The 17,665-nt window shown below is 48.3% G+C and overlaps 1 protein-coding gene across 3 annotated transcripts; it reads left to right on the top strand.

Annotated features, from left to right (window-relative positions):
• Positions 1–1,128: 1,128 nt before the first annotated feature.
• CHTOP (chromatin target of PRMT1) lies at positions 1,129–13,712 on the top strand. Of its 3 annotated transcripts, none has more exons than XM_080985678.1 (6): positions 1,129–1,502; positions 3,145–3,225; positions 7,510–7,660; positions 9,976–10,162; positions 11,630–11,767; positions 12,800–13,712. In XM_080985678.1, the coding sequence occupies exons 2-6, from the start codon at positions 3,161–3,163 to the stop codon at positions 13,000–13,002; spliced, it is 744 nt and encodes a 247-aa protein (XP_080841804.1). In that variant the 5' UTR covers positions 1,129–1,502; positions 3,145–3,160; the 3' UTR covers positions 13,003–13,712. The 3 variants fall into 3 exon arrangements, with proteins under 3 accessions (XP_080841804.1, XP_080841805.1, XP_080841806.1); XM_080985679.1 differs by having other exon boundaries at positions 1,130–1,502; positions 9,979–10,162; XM_080985680.1 differs by lacking the exons at positions 1,129–1,502; positions 3,145–3,225 and adding an exon at positions 3,235–3,459.
• Positions 13,713–17,665: the final 3,953 nt, after the last annotated feature.

The raw sequence follows: 17,665 nt of genomic DNA, 5'->3' as shown, positions 1-17,665 counted from the left end.
AATAATAATGCAACAAAACAACACCACAAACTGGCTTATGAGTATAAAACCAAATTTACTAGAATAACAAGTAGAATAGACTTGTAACCATTCAAGCAACAAACATACTAAGGTGCCATGTGCAAAACAAAAGCTTGGAGATACTGTAAACATGGAGTGGATAAATGTACAACTGTATCTTAACAAGTTACATGTGCAATAAACGTTATACAGACTGGATAATGAACCGTTCAACAAGTAGCATAAGTCCAATCACAGAACCAGTTGTACATTTGTCCACTCCATGTTTACAGTATCTCCAGGCTTTGTTTTGCACATGGCACCTTAGTATGTTTGTTGCTTGAATGGTTACAAGTCTATTCTACTTGTTATTCTAGTAAATTTGGTTTTATACTCATAAGCCAGTCTGTGGTGTTGGTGTTCTGTTCCACCTCCACCCTCCGAGGCAGGATGCATCTGAATACGAGTTGCTGGTACTGTATTCATGCACAGCCTAGCATCAAACCTTAGCAGGGTATGTGCTGTTGTGCTCAGGTCCTGTGTGCAGGCTTCCCAGTGAGGCCATCTGGCTGGCCACTGTGAGACCAGGATGCTAGATAGCTCAATCGGTAAAGCATGAAATTCTTAATATCAATCAGGGTTGTGGGTTGGGCAAAAGATTCCTGCATTTCAGGGGATTGGACCAGATGGTCTTCATCGTCCCTTCCAATTCTACAATTCTGAGATTCTATGACTTAGATGGGCCGTTCACCTACTCCAACAGGAAACACCTTCTGTTCTTATGCACAAACCTCAACCCACTGTATGCAGGCCTCGCTCCGAAACCCCCTCGCACTTAAAAGCAGCCGCGCCCCTTTAAACCAAACCGCGCCCGCTTCTAAACCAACTCCATCCATTCACAAAAAAAGCTTCCTCTCTTGAGAATGAGCGTCGCCCCGGCAGAGCCACGCCCCTCCCTCAGCTCCAACCACTCAGAAAGCGACAAACGGCCAACCACTCTACGTAGCACGTCGGAGCCCGCCTTCTCCCTCTCTTTCTAGGAGACGTAACCACGGTGCGCTCCGGGTCTCCTCCTCCCATCCGGAGAGGACGTTTCTCCGCGCATGCGCAGAGAGGCAGCCTCGCCTCAACCTCCTGGCGCACGCGCGGCCGCTGCTTGACGCGTGCGCAGCTCCGGCCTTTTTTATATATATATATTAATTTTTTTGGGGAAAAAAAAGCTCCGCCATTTTGCCGGGCTCCTTTCTGAAGGGGAATTTGAAGCGAGGAAGGCTCCGAGCGGCTGAAGTGAGAGAGTCGTCGCCGTCGTCGTCCTCCCGAGAGAGAGACGACGGGAGGTTGGAGGAGGAGGGGAAGCTGAGGGGGGAACCAACCACCGCCACCATCTTTGCGTTTGGGGCGCCTGACGGGGGAGGCCGGGCTAAGCCTGAGCGGAGCCTCCCGCCGCCTCCGCTGGCCCCGCCGGAGCCGCAGACAGAGCAGAGCGAGCCCCGCCCCCGACGGTGAGTGAGGAGACCGTTGGGTCGTGTAGGCCGCGCGCGGAGGGGGCGGGGCCTCGAGGACCGTTGGCGCCTTCCAGCAGGCCGCGCCGGGTGGGGGGGGGGAGAGGGAGGCATTCGCCCCGGCCGCGCACGTGACCGGTTCAGAAGCCTGGCGAGCAGCGGGGGAATGCCCGGATGCAACGGGGTTCTGTGGTGGGCGGGGCGACTCCAGTGCATTCCCATGCGTTCCCTTCTCTCCAGAATGAATGAATGAATGGGTCTCCTGTAAAATCAGTGTTTTTTTTCGGGGGGGGGGAAGAGGTGGGGGAAGTTACCGCGAAATTTATTGCGGGCCCAGTCGCAGTACCGACACACACAGCCCAGCAGTGGCTAAATGTTAAGTTGTGATTAATCAGCTCAAGCAGACAAGGATCTGAATTAGAAATGGCCACGAATTTATTGATTACAGATATAGGTGGATTTTTGGCTCAGGCATTGGGTGTATCTCCATATCAGCCCCGTCAGACCAAAAAAAAAAAAGATTTAATTTTTTAAAGGTCAGGAAACTCAGTTGCCCTCAGTTCCTGCTTAAAAAAGAAAAAAAAAACCTGTATAAAATCACTTTTGATGTTGGCTCTACTCTGCCCTCCTTTATTATTTATTACATTTATATCCCACTTTTTCGCCAAGGTGGTGAACTTGGTTGTCCACCCCACCCCCATTTGGTCTTTCAATGACCCTGTGAGGTAGGTTGGGCTGAGAGACAGTGATTGGCCTAAGCTTCATGGCTGAGCAGGGACTAGAACTCTGAGCCAGATTTGATGAAGTGAACGTGTTTGAGGGCCAACCAAAGCTGTTGAGCTTCTTTTAGGATTGAAGTTGTTGAGCTTTTTTTTTGGATTTTACCCCGGGACATATACTGCCATGGGGGCCGGATTAAATCGACTGGCGGGCCAAATTAGGCCCCTGAAACACCAATGAATGCAGCACAGTGTAGACTCCTCCTGTAGCACAGTAATGCTCCTTCTGGGAAATGAATTTGACTGGCCAACTAAACTAGGCGAGGGTCAACGATAGGTCTCAAACCCTCAGTGAGTTAGGAACTTACCCTGCATGTGAAGACAGGCTCAGGTAGCTGTTGATAGCCTTCTCCTCCATAATTGTATTGAGGAATCTTGTTTGGCTCTTTTAAAAAGAGGGGGAAAGTTCCCTGAGACTGACTGTGAGGCAGATGCTTTTGCTACTAGCAAGAGGACCAATGAGCTCCCTGCTTCCCAGAATATAAGAGCCCGATGGATCAGGCCAAAGACCCATGTAGTCCCTCCACTTGTTCTCATAGTGGCCAACCAGATAGCAAAAAGCAGGGCCCGAGTGTAAGAGTGCTTTCCCCTCCTACCAGTTCCCAGGGCTGGTATTCAGAAGCATTACTACCTCTGATCATGAAAGCAGAAATTAGCCATCATGGCTCGTATCCATCCATAGCCTTTATCCCCCAGGAATTTCTCCAATCCTCCTTTAAAGCCAGCCAAGTTAGTGGCCATAACTGCCTCTTGTGGGTGAATTTCAACATTTAGCTGTGAGCTGTGTGAAGAAGCTCTTCCTTTAGCAACAGTTAATGTTTTTTTTCTTTTTTCTGAACTGGCCCTGTCTTCTTCTTTTGCAGATTCTGGGGACCTGAGATGGCCGCGCAGTCAGCGCCGAAAGTCGTGCTTAAGAGCACCACCAAGATGTCCCTCAACGAGCGGTGAGGAGCCCAACGGCCAACTTCAGCTCATAAGATTTTTTTTAAATTTTTATTTTTGCTTAGTTATCACTGTGTTCGATATCCAGAGCCAACATGGTCCTTGCCCTGCTTTTAACCTACCCAGATGCAGAGAAGCAGGGGGCAGCTTTGCGTCTGCCTTAAATCCGACAGCAAGCGATGGTACACAAGGTTAAAAGGGCCAAAATTGTCTGTCTGATGATAAAGCTGAAAACGGTAATCTGGTGGGATGTGTTCTAAGGAAAACCTCGCACCCTCCTTTTTTTCTTCCACATGTGTTCACATTATATAGGTGACCCCTGCAGTGCGGTAGCATGTGACCTAAGCTGCAGGAGGCTTTGCTGCGGTGTCCAAGGCGGACACACATCCTTGTGTGGTCTGGCCTGTAAGAGGCAGGCAGCTGGCCGCTCTGATCAGCCCGAAGGCTCCTTGGCCACAGTCCTTGGACCTTGTAAGAGGCAAGTGCTCCGCTCCATTCATCATCTGCTTCCTTTGCCCTCTGCATGCCCTCTCTTCTCCTTCCTTTTTCTCCTCTCCTCTCCAGTGCATTCCTATATGTAAATTTTCCAACTAATAGGTGGTGCTTACATTGTGTGGCCCTTGTGTACTCTGTCTCTGTTAAGAGGGTTGGTAATCTTAAAACCTGGTCATCTCTCTGGGAAACGCACAGCTGGTTTCAATGGCAGGCCAGGAGAAGAGGGATCCAGTGTACAGAGGTATGGCAGGCTTGGATTATCTGAGAAACTCCTTGAGCTGCTCTGTAGGGGTGTAGTTGTACTTGGAATTGGTCCCTTGAAACAGTTGGGCATCTACATCCTTTCTGTCCATTAATTTCAGTAGGTCTGCTCTGAGGAGACCATACAACTCACAGTCAGCTGCTCTTTGATCAGGGATGGGGAACCTGTCACTCTCCAGGTATTGCTGGACTTCCAGTTCCCCATCCACCCCAGCCAGCCTGCTCAGTGGACAAGGAGTTTTAGTCAAACAACGCCAGGAAGACCATGGGTTCTGCCCACCTTTGGTATAAATGCATGACATTACAATTGCAAACAAAATTCTTTCTAGCCTTACATAATGTCTATTCTGTTAGAGAATAAATTCTGCCTTTTTACAGCCATGTTGCTGAATAACATATCTCCTGTTCTTGGATTGGCATTTCATTTGTGTCCTAAAGTTTTCATCAGGCGTTCTTTGAGGGTGTAGGGATAGTCCTTTTGCAATCTGCAGAATACTATTTAATAAACAGTGCAGTCCTACATAAGCTTATTTGGAATTAAGTCCCACTTTGCTCAATCAAGTGCACTTCCAAGTAAATCTTCATAGCATTATTGGATAGGAATACACACACACAGGCAATAGGGTTTGCAGCCTTTCTGAACAATCGGGGGAGCCTGCTAGCTATGCTGTAGACCAGGAGTGGGAAACATGCCTTTCGGCATTCAGAAAATGAATTCTAAGTTTCCATTTGAATTTTTTTGGATTTCTTGCCCCTTCTCAAAATTGTAGGTGTGTGAGTTTTGTTAAACCCTGGGAGTCATGGATCCTAGTGCCCTCCAGATGTTGCTGGACTACAACTCCCATCATCCCCGGCTGTTGGCCATGCTTGCTGGAGCTGATGGAACTTGGAGTCAGTAACATCTGGAGGGCCGGTGGTTCCCCACACCTGCTGTAGACTCTATTCCAGAGTTTTCCAAACTCTGTGTCACAATACGTTAGTGTGTCAGCTGCAGTGTGTAGTTGTGTTGCACGAACGCTCCCTGCGCTCCTCCTGGCAATGGAAAGGGTTAGTTTAACCTCCAGTTTGATAGTAAAACTGAATTACTGTGTTGCAAAATGATGCGTGTCCAAAAAGCGTGTCACCAACTTGAAAAGTTTGGAAAGCTCTGCTCTATTCCATAGCAACAGGTTTGCACTTGTGGCCATCTCTCCCATCTCTCCCACCCCCTTCAATTGGGGAACCAGTGGTCAGGCCACACCACACTGTAGGGGGCTTCCTGTATGTTAGTGGCGTGCGCTCATATTTTTGATTTATTGGAAGGCTTCACCAACGAGATTGGGCTCCACCGTCAGGGGGTAGCTGCTTCCCATCGTATTTTGAAGGTTGTATTAGTACTATTTGATATTGAGCCCTTGCTAACTTGGCAGGGTGAGTGGCATCATAGACGTGGAAAGGGGCTAGGTCCTTGCCCAGAGAAAATCCGTTTGATTTCATTCAGCCACTCAATTTGTATGCTGCTTTTCCAGAAAATAAATCATGCTCAGAGCGGCTTATAACAAAGAAAACGGGAACACATTGCAAACGAATGCTACAAAGACTATTTTTACAATAACTTAGCAAACATTAACAATTATAATAGCATAGCAAAACCCCACATTTCAATACTAAAAAACATCACAATATTACTTAAACAGCATCCAGAAAACCAAAAGCAAAAATGGCAAAGGAGCTTCATAGTTTCGCCTTAGTCCGAGAAATACCCCTCCCGTAATGTGATTGATTTATGACTCATTTTTAACAGTTGCTCACCAGTGTGCCCTTGTCCTGTCTGCATTTGACCTTGTGGCTCTGGGCCTAGATTGGGCAGCAGGCTCCAATTGCTTGCTCTGTCCCTGCACCTGCCAGGGCATGGAGTTTTTGTGGGGAGGGGGATCTCCATGTGGGGAAAACCTGTTGCCCTTCCAGCTGCAGTTGGGCTCCTGACTTCCACCAGCCCCAGCCAGCATGGCCAGTTATTTGCTGAAGGAACCATTTCTGGAGCCAGGTCCAAACTTTACTTCGAAAGCACATCCTGTGTGCTGTTTGAGATCCTTACTCATAGGGTTTGAATGCCCCCGGCATGAGCAGAGAACGCTTCCTGCCAACGACTGGTTTCTTTCCAGCTGGCAGCCCTTTGTGTCTCCTGGTTTAGGGTGCTGCTCAGGCCCATAAAGGGAGAGCTGAAAAACCTTGTTTGTGAGCAGCAGCCGCCTTTCAGAATCTGGATCCAAACCTCGTTTGGACTGGGTGCAAATCTAGCAGTATGCTAGTTGCCGATTGGCAGTTTGTGTGTTCCCTTATGTGTCCAAAAGATGGAAACTGCCATAAGAATTGGAACGGCATTTTTGCCATAGTATTAGAAACCCCTGGGATTGTAGTTATGGGGGGGACACGTCCCATGTCGTAGCTCCCTCATAAATAAGCTAACGAAAGTGACTAGCTTGCTAAGAAACTAGTAGTTCTCACCTCTCAGCCCCCCATCCTTCCGGCACATGCCCTGCCTAAAAGTACTCACTGTATGTGGCTGCCAGGAGAATTATTAAATATAGGGCTGGTTCTTTAATTTTGCTACCTTTGGAGCATTGTATAATAATAATAATTATTATTTATTATATCAGTCATTTTATATAGCAAGTATCAGAGCAGCTTGACAAGGTGAAATACAACTTATAAAAGCAATGTAAATCCCTAGGAGTGAGGGGGATTCTGAAACCATGAACCATACCAAAATATAGCAACATATAAATAAGGACCAAGGCCTGCCTGCCCTGCTTAAAGCTGAGCACTGCCACAGACGGCAACATTAATTAATCAAAGGCCTGGTTGAGTTAAAAAGTATTGGCCTGATGCCTAAAGATTGGCAAGGTTGGCATCAGGCATGTCTTCCTGGGACCTCCAGGTGGCAGCATGGGACCACTAGAAAAGGCGTGTTCTTGTGTGATCACCCTCCGCACCTCCCTCAGGTGGGGCACTCAATGAGAAGGGCTTTAGATGAAGACCGCAAGGTCTGGGCTGGTTCCTATGGGGAGAAGAGGTCCGTTGCAGCTTCAAGATGACCTAGTGGTTCAGAGCAGCTTGATTTGGCAATTCCTCTCTTAGCCTCCCTTTGCTGGCCAATTGAGTCAGTCCATTTGCAACCAGCACTGCTTTCCCTTCACCTTTCTCTCCATCTTGCTTAACTGCTTTGTGTGCTTTTTCCATCTTTGCTTCTTCATTTTGAGATCACATGAAATTTGATTTTTTTATTTAAAAAAATCACTTCTGTTTTAAATATACTGCACTAATCCATACCCTTTTGAATGTCCTGTCCTTGCACGTCTTCTGGAAAACGAGGAAAAGTCTGTAGCTCATTAACCTGCGATAAATTAAAATGTGTACCACGTTGTTGGCGTTAAAAAAAAAAAATTGTGGGCCGCGGCCGCCCACTCTTAAGGGCCATGAAATGCCAGTTGAGATGCTTTTGTAATGACAAGCTTTTGTTTAAACACCCGTTTTGTTCGACCTTGAAGCTTTACTAATATGCTGAAGAACAAACAGCCGATCCCCGTGAACATTCGAGCCACCATGCAGCAGCAACAGCTAGCCAGTGCCCGGAACAGGAGGCTGGCCCAGCAGATGGAGAACAGACCTTCTGTGCAGGCTGCGTTAAAGCTCAAGCAGGTGAGAGAGGCGCAGGAGAGCCAGCGATGGAGCCTTGGCAGCCGGGGGCTTCATTTGGGTGGGAAGCACAGGTGTGATAGATGGATGCCAGCTTCTGGAAACCACAGGGTCCTGCTTGCAGGTTTCCCACAGCGTGGTCCTCTTGTGAGATTAGGATTCTGGGCTAGATGGGCCATTGGCCTGACCCAGCAAGGCTCTCCTTATGCAAATCTTTGGTCGATGTTCCTGCTGGTGGGCCACGTCCCACGACACCTCCTGCTGCCTTCTAGGAAATAATCCTTTGTCCAGGTGGTCTGATCCACCAGGGCTCTTAAGGAAGGACTGCATAGCAATCACCATATGGCTTCACTCAGGGGTTGCTAACCTGGTGCCCTCCACCTGTTTCGGGTGGCCACTTGCATCAGTCCCAGCTCAGTCAGTGATGGAGGGTGTGTGATGGGAGCTGTTGTTCACGACAGATCTGGAAGGCACCACATAGACGTACCCATTATTTGTTTACTTCTAGTATTCATTGTGTGAAAAATAACAAAAAAGAAACCGCAAACACAACCACACAAAAGGCAAGAACGATTGCATGTCATCCCAGAAACAGAAAATGGCCGCCTATGTCATTGTGCTGCGTAAGGTTAAAGCAACGTGGGTTGATCTCAGGGACTTGGCTACAGCAGAGGAGGTTCCCTTGCACCTCGCTGTGGTAGGCCCCAAAAGATTACAGGCTTGTGACCGAAATCCCATTCTGGGAGAGTTTGCCCTTCTGAGTTTGGGCCTCAGAGGACCAGGGTGGTGGTGCAGCTTTGCTGGTTTTGATCATGCAATCATTTCCCCCCCTGTGTAGCTTTAGTCTCCATCTACATTTGGGCCCCAGGGTGGCGCAGGCAGCCGTGACACGTGTGTAGCAGGTGCTGCTCCATTGCACGACTTGTGTGAAATGACCCTTTTCAAATGAGAACATATGGCAGGAGCTAAAATGCAGTAGAGTCCTGAACGGGTGCTGCTCCCTGAAAGAGGCATGGTCATCCCCTACTTGCAAAAGGTGGCTCTGATTTATCTCGGGGTGCATCTGCGGTCCCCTCCTTTCCCTTTGTCTGATCTTGTTAGGATGTAAAGGTAAAGGGGCCCCTGACCGTTAGGTCCAGTCGCAGACGACTCTGAGATTGCGGTGCTCCTCTCGCTTTATTGGCCGAGGGAGCCGGCATACAGCTTCCGGGTCATGTGGCCAGCATGACTAAGCCGCTTCTGGTGAACCAGAGCAGCACACGGAAACGCCGTTTACCTTCCCGCCGAAGCAGTACCTATATACCATATTTTTCGGCCCATAGGGCGCACCTAGTTTTTTGGGGGGGAAATAAATAAAAATTATTTCCCCCCCAGGTGCGGGGCTGGGGCGGGGGAAGCCCGAGCTTCCCCAGCCCCCAGAACAGGCTGCTATCCACTAGCCGTGGGAGAGCTGCGCAAAGCCCGAAGCCTGGGGGGGCGCTGAGCTCAGCGGGCCCCCAGGTTTCGGGTGCAGGCACCTCTCCCCAAGCCGTGGGAGAGCTGCGCGACTTCGCGCAGCCCTCCCACGGCTTGCGGATAGCTTCCTGAAGCCTAGAGAGCGAGAGGGGTCGGTGCACACCGACCCCTCTCGCTCTCCAGGCTTCAGCGAAAGCCTGCATTCGCCCCATAGGACGCACACACATTTCCCCTTCATTTTTGGAGGGGGGAAAGTGCGTCCTATAGGGCGAAAAATACGGTATCTACTTGCACTTTGATGTGCTTTCGAACAGCTAGGTTGGCAGGAGCAGGGACCCAGCAACGGGATCTCACCCCACGTGGGGATTTGAACAGCTGGCCTTCTGATTGGAAAGCCCTAGGCTCTGGTTTAGACCACAGCGCCACCCGTGTCCCTGTGAGGATGTACCTTGGTATGATTTCATGAGCTACCAGGTGACTTGTGAGAGCTGGAGAACCATGTTTAACATTTCATATATTTACCGCCACTCACATAATAATCCATTATACACTAGTCTGCTGATGTGATAAACCATTGCATAGGTTTTATGTAATGGTATTTAAAATAAAAATGCAGCGCATCTCTCAAAATGTTCTGGGCACATCTTCATTCCCTCCTCAAACCAAACCATGTTGCTTCACCCTTTTTCTTCCCCAGACCTTTCCTGCATTGAACCAAGAGCCGTGGTGATCACATGTGACCCTCTCTCTCTCTTTTCCCCCCATTACTCCCATCTCAAGCAGCTTGCGCCCGCCCTTCCGTGCCCGCTGCTCGCTGCTTGTTTCTGTGCGACGTTTTCCTGTCTAACACTCTCTTCTTCCAGAAGAGCCTGAAGCAACGCCTGGGGAAGAGCAACATCCAGGCGCGTTTAGGCCGGCCGGCGGGACCCCTGGTCCGGGGTGCATTAGGGAGCCGAGGCTTGCCCATGGGTCAGAGAGGCTTGCCCCGAGGAGCCATGCGCGGCGGGCGTGGCACCAGAGCGTTGCTACGGGGAGGAATTCCCCTCCGAGGTTAGTGTGTCAGTGAATTAGTTCACTTAGGACTGGGGGGGCGGCACCGTTTTCTGTCTGGAGGCAGCAATCCTTTCTGGGTACCCTTCCAAGAAGGGCCACGTGCCAGTGTTGGGCAGGGCAAGGAGGAACAATGGGTGGAAAAGTTAAGGCCAATTTTACCTTTGTACCGTAGGCTACTTTCTGCACATACACACGCGTGCCCTTCTCCATCTTCCACCCAGAGAGGCATGGTCAGAGTTCAAAGGCACGTCCCAGCCAGGCAAAAACACTCAAGGAGAGGGTGTGAAGCAGGGCCCAGGGGCCTGGGAGCAGGGGTGGGGCCTGGGAGAGTTCTGAGGGCCAGATAGGGAGACCTTGAGGGCCACATTCAACTCAGCCCTCAGGTCTGAGGCTCCCCAAACTTTACTTGCCAAATATCACTTGACACCCCCCAAAGATATATCTGATGAACAATAATACTATGGGGGGGGGCCAGAACTGATGTCCATTCTTCACACAGCCTGTTTGCTGTGTGCTCTGCTCCCCCCGTTTGGGGGCTCAGTGCATAAACTTTGACATAGTCCACATGTTAATCTACATGAGTCTGATTGCATGGCGTGACTTCAGTGGATTTAGTATACTTGGTGCAAACTTGAGAGAGGGGTGGGAGAGCAAGGAGTTGAGGAAAGAGAAACTTGGGAGCCTGCCCCCAACAGATGAAACAGTTTTCCGGTGCCAGATTTAGGACATACTACCAAGGGGGCTAATAATTATTATTACTATTATTATTATTATTATTATTATTATTATTATTATTTAAAAACATGTATTTACTAAGATCCATAAAAATGCAACTGTACCAAAAGGAAGTATTACTAAAATAAGATATTGGGGGTGTGTGGATTTTTGTCCTTGTTCAGGGCACCATATTACCAAAGACTCAGCCGCCTTTAGCAGAGCTCTGCTTCTCTTCAGCTAAGTTTGCTATCCTGGAGTAAGCTCTGCTTGTTTTGTTTTTTTTTTAAGTCCCTAGCTTCTGTAACTGCAGAGAGAAGCCTGGAAAATGGAAAACGAGGCTGGTAGGCTTTGAAGCCCATAGGTAATGGGTGGTGAACTTTCAGCTGTGACTCCCATCATCCCTGACTGTGGCCATGCCAGCTGCTGGGACATGGGAGTCCAACAACAACTGTAAGGCTACAAAGCCTCCCCACATTTGCCATAGCGCATTTTGGCATAACAGTTACCTGGGCTGTTGCAACTTTTTTTGAAATAGGAAGCCGACAACCAGTGAAGGGGCTAGGATCCAAAAGAGAATTCTCAAGCAAAATGTGCTTTGGAGACACCATTATTATTAAGCCACTGTAGAATTTGAAAGTAGACCTGTAGTGCAGAAATATCCTGAGTTTGCTGGCAAGACCTTTTCTTCAAAAGCTCAACTGATGGTTGACTCTCTTTCTCTCTTTCTCTCTCTCTTCCCCTTTAAAGGACAGGGTTTACTTCGGGGAGGACGCGGCATAGCTGCTCGAATGGGCCTGAGAAGAGGAGGCCTTAGAGGACGGGGTGGGCTTGGCAGAGGAGGGCTTGGCAGAGGAGCCATGGGCCGGGGTGGCATTGGCGGCAGAGGTGAGCACAACTAACTTGGGATGTTACACTCACTTTCATTTTATTCCTGCAGCCTCGTACCTGGCATTGCAGAGAAATTCTAAGAAGCGAAAACATCAGTCCCGTACTGAAAAGGTTTAGTCTGCCATCTCGAGTCAGAATGGCTTCCAGCTGTTTCCAAACTTTAGACGAAAACTTGCTCCGTCACCTCAGGAACCGGCATGCCAAATTTGGTGGTGGTATCTTTAAGAGGCATCTAAATGCTGAGCGAAGGAACAAACAGCTTTCCAAAAATATACAGTAGATTTACTGCATGTGTGAAAACCGCAGCACAGGAGAGGTCAGTTATATTCGTTTGCCGCTTTTTACACCAAGCGACTTGAAATGAATAAGCAGGAATAGCAAAAAACGTTAAAACCAAACACAGGAAAAACATTGAAACCCAAGAGAGCTCTGTGGGATAGACAAACATTATTATTCAACATAAGGCAGCTTTCTATGAGGACTAGAATAGGCCATTTAATCGGGAAAACTAAGATCTGGGATCTTGCTTTAACTTTAGGAGACAAGCCATAACTCAATGATAGAACATCAGCTGTGAATGCAAAAGAGCCACAGTTCAGTCACTGATATCCAGGAAGGGCTGAGAATATCCCCTTCCTCAAACACTGGAGAGCCCCTGCCAATCAATATAGACCGGGGTTTCCCAAACTTGGGTCTTTCAGCTGTTTCCCATCATCCCTAGCTAGAAGAACAAGTAGTCAGGGATGATAGGAACTGTAGTCCAAAAACAGTTGGAGACCCAAGTTTGGGGAACCCTGATCTAGGCAATGCTGAGTTAACTAGATGGACCGATAGCCTGGTGCAGTCGAAGGAAGCTTTCTGTGTCTACTCTGATTGACAGCAGCCCTCTGATCGCATTTTAGCCATCTTTTGCACTGGGGAGGCTATGGGGCGGGAGCGGGGGGCGGTTTGAACTTTATCCTAGAAGAGGAGGCAGCTGAGCTCCAGTGGTGCAGTGCCTAACCCTGTCCTCCTCCTCCTCCCGCCCAGGTCGTGGCATGGTGGGCCGGGGACGAGGCGGCTTCGGCAGCCGTGGGAGAGGCCGGGGCAGAGGCAGAGGCGCCCCTCGCCCCGCCCTGACCAAGGAGCAGCTCGACAACCAACTTGACGCGTACATGTCAAAAACGAAAGGACACCTGGATGCTGAACTGGACGCCTACATGGCCCAGACAGACCCCGAAGCCAACGACTGACCCACCCTTGCTGTAGACACTTGCTGAGGTTGTGTGTTCTGTGCGCTGGTCCTTCCCCACCCAAGCCCTCTCCTGTAAGCCACGACCGGCAACAGCCGCCCTGACGGCGTGGGGAGGGGTAGGAGACAATAACTTTCACGGGTTTCTCTTGCATTTTGATACTCCTGCGTTGTATGAAACTGGCGGGCGGGAGAGAATTGTGTGTTTATCTACATGCACGCGCACACACACACACACACACATTTCTTAAACGACTTCCAAAAACAAATGTGACTGACCTGCTGTCTGTAGATGGCATCATCTTGAAGCTCCTCAACAGGACATTACATGCATGACTCTCCCCCTTCCTCTCCTGTCTTCCTCAACCCCCCCCCCAAAAAAAATTTTTTTTGACCTTGCTGTAGACAGAAGGTCTCAGGTGCTTATAAATTGCAGTCTCGGCAGCTACAGCTGCTGTAAGAGTTGGGTTTCAAGGTGGCTGCTCATGCACAGTGATGCTGAATCCCATATTTCGTTTCCGATGTTTCTGCTTACGTCCACACCCCAGGCCCAACAAATAATTCTGTGACTTTTATATATGGTGAGCACAAATCAGTGGAGTTCTTCCTTCCCTGCCCCTCTCCTTCCTCCAACCCCCAACCCTCAAAAAGGATTAGGCCCAACTAGTGTTTAATTCACCAAACCTGTTGTGGCCGAAAGCAGATTTTTTTTTTTTTAATAATAATAATAAACAATGGCAGCAAACTTTTCATTTTTATGTTTATGCTCTTGTGGCCAGCCTGCTGGTTGGTATTTTGTTTGTGTGTGTTTGAAGACACTAGGAAGGCAAATGTCTTTCTCTATTTGCCGCCCAGTGTCTTGTGAGCTCAACTGTTCTGTTCTGGTTTTGAACGGCATCTTGTATTTTCTGGTTTACCATAAGAAACAATTGCAGGGAAAAGGAAAAAAATGCCTTTGTCTTGGTTTTTTGTTGTTGGTGGGGCGGGGACTGTTGTTGGAAACTTACAGTAAATTGAATAAGCCACTACTACTATGACCTTTTTGGTCATCTTTTAATAGGTAGGTGGAGCACCTACCTGCCTATCATTTCATATCATGAGGGTGTCAGCTAACTGATAGATGGGCAGTCCTACACACTTGCCAAAGTTAACCCACCGGTTGGGAGGAGGGATCTGCTTTGCCAGTGTGTTCCCTGCAGGAAATGCCCTGGTGCATCTACCGTATTTTTCGCTCTATAAGACGCACCAGACCACAAGATGCACCTAGTTTTTGGAGGAGGAAAACAAGAAAAAAAATATTCTGAATCTCAGAAGCCAGAACAGCAAGAGGGATCGCTGCGCAGTGAAAGCAGCAATCCCTCTTGCTGTTCCGGCTTCTGGGATAGCTGCGCAGCCTGCATTCGCTCCATAAGACACACACACATTTCCCCTTACTTTTTAGGAGGGAAAAAGTGAGTCTTATAGAGCAAAAAATACGGTATTTCATTTTATATATTCGTATCCCACTTTTCTCCCAGGTTGGGATTCAAGGAGGCTTGCTGCATTTAAAATACACCAATTACAAATACAGAATAATACAGAATGCAGTAGTACCTCGAGTTACAAACACTTCAGGTTACAAACGCCACTAACCTGGAAGAGTTAAGAACTTTGTCCTAGGATGAGAACGGAAATAGTGTGCCAGCGGCGCAGCAGCAGCAAGAGGCCCCATTAGTGAAAGCACGCCTCTAGTTAACAGTTTCAGGTTAAGAACAAACCTCCAGAACGAATTAAGTTTGTAACTAGAACTACCACCGTGATAAAAACACACTAGTTAAAACAATAATGAATATACATTACAACATATTGAAAACCAGCCACTAAAATAAAATTTGCAGCCCATTGATCAACTTTGTCTGCACGAGCTTCTAGAGGCCTGTCTAAACGGAGGGATAACAAACACAGCCAATTTAACCTCTCTTTCGAGGAAACTCCACAACATTAAGAACAGCCGCAGGAAGGTCGGCGGTTCGAATCCCCACAACGGGGTGAGCTCCCGTTGCTCTGTCCCAGCTCCTGCCAACCTAGCAGTTCGAAAGCACGCCAGTGCAAGTAGATAAATAGGTGCCACTGTGACGGGAAAGTAAACAGCGTTTCCATGAGCTCTGGTTTCCGTCACAGTGTCCTGTTGCACCAGAAGTGGTTTAGTCATGCTGGCCACATGACTCGGAAAGCTTGTGTGTGGACGAATGTCGGCTCCCTCGGCCTGAAAGCGAAATGAGTGCCACAACCCCATAGTCACCTTTAACTGGACTTAACCATCCAGAGGTCCTTTACCTTTCACCATCTCTGAAACAACCTTGGCTCTGGGTCCCTAAGCATAGAAATGAGCATTGTTTTGCAATTTAAGTATCTGTCTCCCAGCTTGTTTCTAGTGTCTGAAACAGGGAGGAAAAGATGCAGAAATGGATGGATTTGTACATATGTTGCATTTAGATACAAGCCACCTCCTTCTCTCCAGACTACCAAAAACAAACAATTTAACAGATTTCTTCTGGACTCAAGTCTACTTTTGTTAGGTGCATCTGTGGACCCAATCCACAAAAGTTGATGCGACAAGATCCTTGAGTGATTGCAGAAAAACAAATAGTCCCTTAACACACTTACCCCTCCGGAAATTCATCCAAAACTATAATAATGGTCAATCTCTGGAGTTTTGAAACTTGCCGAACACAGAATGTGAAACAAAGAAGATTTCAGTATTTCATATTTGGAGTCAGTGGTACCCCATCTAGCAAAAATGCAAGCTGTTCAAATATTTCTTTGCCTGTTGATACCAGCAAAGAGATCGCAGGAAAGTTCTTTACCAGCCACTCTGCTTAGTTACACACCTCTGTTTTCCATCCACCATTAAATTTGAAGGAGCTTTGAGGGTATGAATGAAGAGTGCAGCTTACGATGGGACACAGGTAAGAGGCGAGTGGTTATGCAATGGGGTGCAAGCCTGTGATTATGTGTGGGGACACCGCTGCAGCTGTAACCATGGTTATGGGAGCAGATTTGAGGACCACAAATGCCCTCTGGCTTAGAATACATCCTCTAAGCTTGTTATTTTTTTAATCAATGTAGTTTGCTATGAAGCATTGTTAGCAGCTGGCTTTAAATAGCTGATCCATGGGGAATCTCTTGTTCAGAACTAGCTGGAGCTGTGAGATGTTTGCAGAGGTGATGGTATTTGCTGCCCTCTGGAAATGTGGAAGAATACCCCATTAATGCTAAAAAAAATTGCCTAGCCACTTTGGTGCTTGTCATGCAAAAATGCATTCATGTTTTTATTTTGGTAGCATCTATAGAGGTGTTGAGCAAGGAGTGTTACTGATGCAGCAAAGTAGGGGAAGTAGCTCAGTGGTAGAGCATCTGCTTTTGCATGTAGAAGGGCCCAGGTTCAATCTCCAGGTAGGACTGGTGGGAAAATACACCTGTATGAATTCCACTGACTGTGTAGACCCGTGTTTCCCAAACTTGGGTCTCCAGCTGTTTTTGGACTACAATTCCCATCATCCCTGACCCCTGGTCCTGCTAGCTAGGGATGATGGGAGTTGTAGTCCAAAAACAGCTGGAGACCCAAGTTTGGGAAGCCCTGATGTAGATGGTACTAAACCTAGATGAACCAACGGTTTGACTCTGAAGCATCTTCCTTTGCTCCTAACAACACACACACCCCTTGATCATTCAGGACTGGTAGCTTTGCCGAAGAATTGATGCTTTTGAATTCTGGTGCTGGGGAGTCCCATGGACTGCAAGAAGACCAAACCTCTCCATTCTGAAAGAAATCAGCCCTGAGTACTCACTGGAAGGACAGATCCTGAAGCTGAGGCTCCAGTACTTTGGCCACATGAGAAGAGAAGACTCCCTGGAAAAGACCCTGATGTTGGGAAAAATGGAGGGCACAAGGAGAAGGGGACGACAGAAGACGAGATGGTTGGACAGTGTTGTCGAAGCTACCAGCATGAGTTTGACCAAACTGCGGGAGGCAGTGGAAGACAGGAGTGCCTGGCGTGCTCTGGTCCAGGGGGTCACGAAGAGCCGGACACGACTAAACAACAACTACAATGCCCATCGCTTGCAGCCTTGCTAGCCTCCAGAGAAAACACCTTCAAAAACCTGTCACTTGACCTGACCTGAACTACCAGCACATATGTCTTGCCTTGTTTCCAGAACTAAGAGAAGATTCTCTTTCTGCCCACCCCAGGGATTTTCATTTAGTAGTTCACATGTAAAATGGTGCGTGTGGTTCAGGGTTTATTTTCTATTTCATGACATTTACATGTTGCTCTGTCGGTAGAATAAGTCTCAAGCCAGTTTCTTGAGCTGAGAAGTCAGATACTGTATATATATTTGCATCAGCTGCAGAGCTCGCAAAGCCTAAAATAACCCCCCCCCCCTTTCTGCTGAAGAAAGTGGTACAGCCCAAAACAAAAGCTTTTGCTCCCTTTCGAGTCCGCCGAACGTATATATTGCCTTTCATGGAACGGGCTGGCCACGCCCCGCTTCCCCCCCCTCCCCAAGCTTTGATGGGCCCGAGGCGCCTATTGGCCGGAATCTTGGCGGCTGCCTGTGCCGACGCTTCCCATTGGCTGCCGGCCTTGGTGTGCTTCCACACGTTCCCAAAGGCTGTTCTTTAT

The sequence above is a fragment of the Podarcis pityusensis genome (genome assembly GCF_964106645.2).
Source record: "Podarcis pityusensis genome assembly, chromosome: 16".
NCBI lineage: Eukaryota > Metazoa > Chordata > Lepidosauria > Squamata > Lacertidae > Podarcis > Podarcis pityusensis.
The sequence above is the reverse complement of the archived record's forward strand: the minus strand, read 5'-3'. Positions and strand labels throughout refer to the sequence as shown.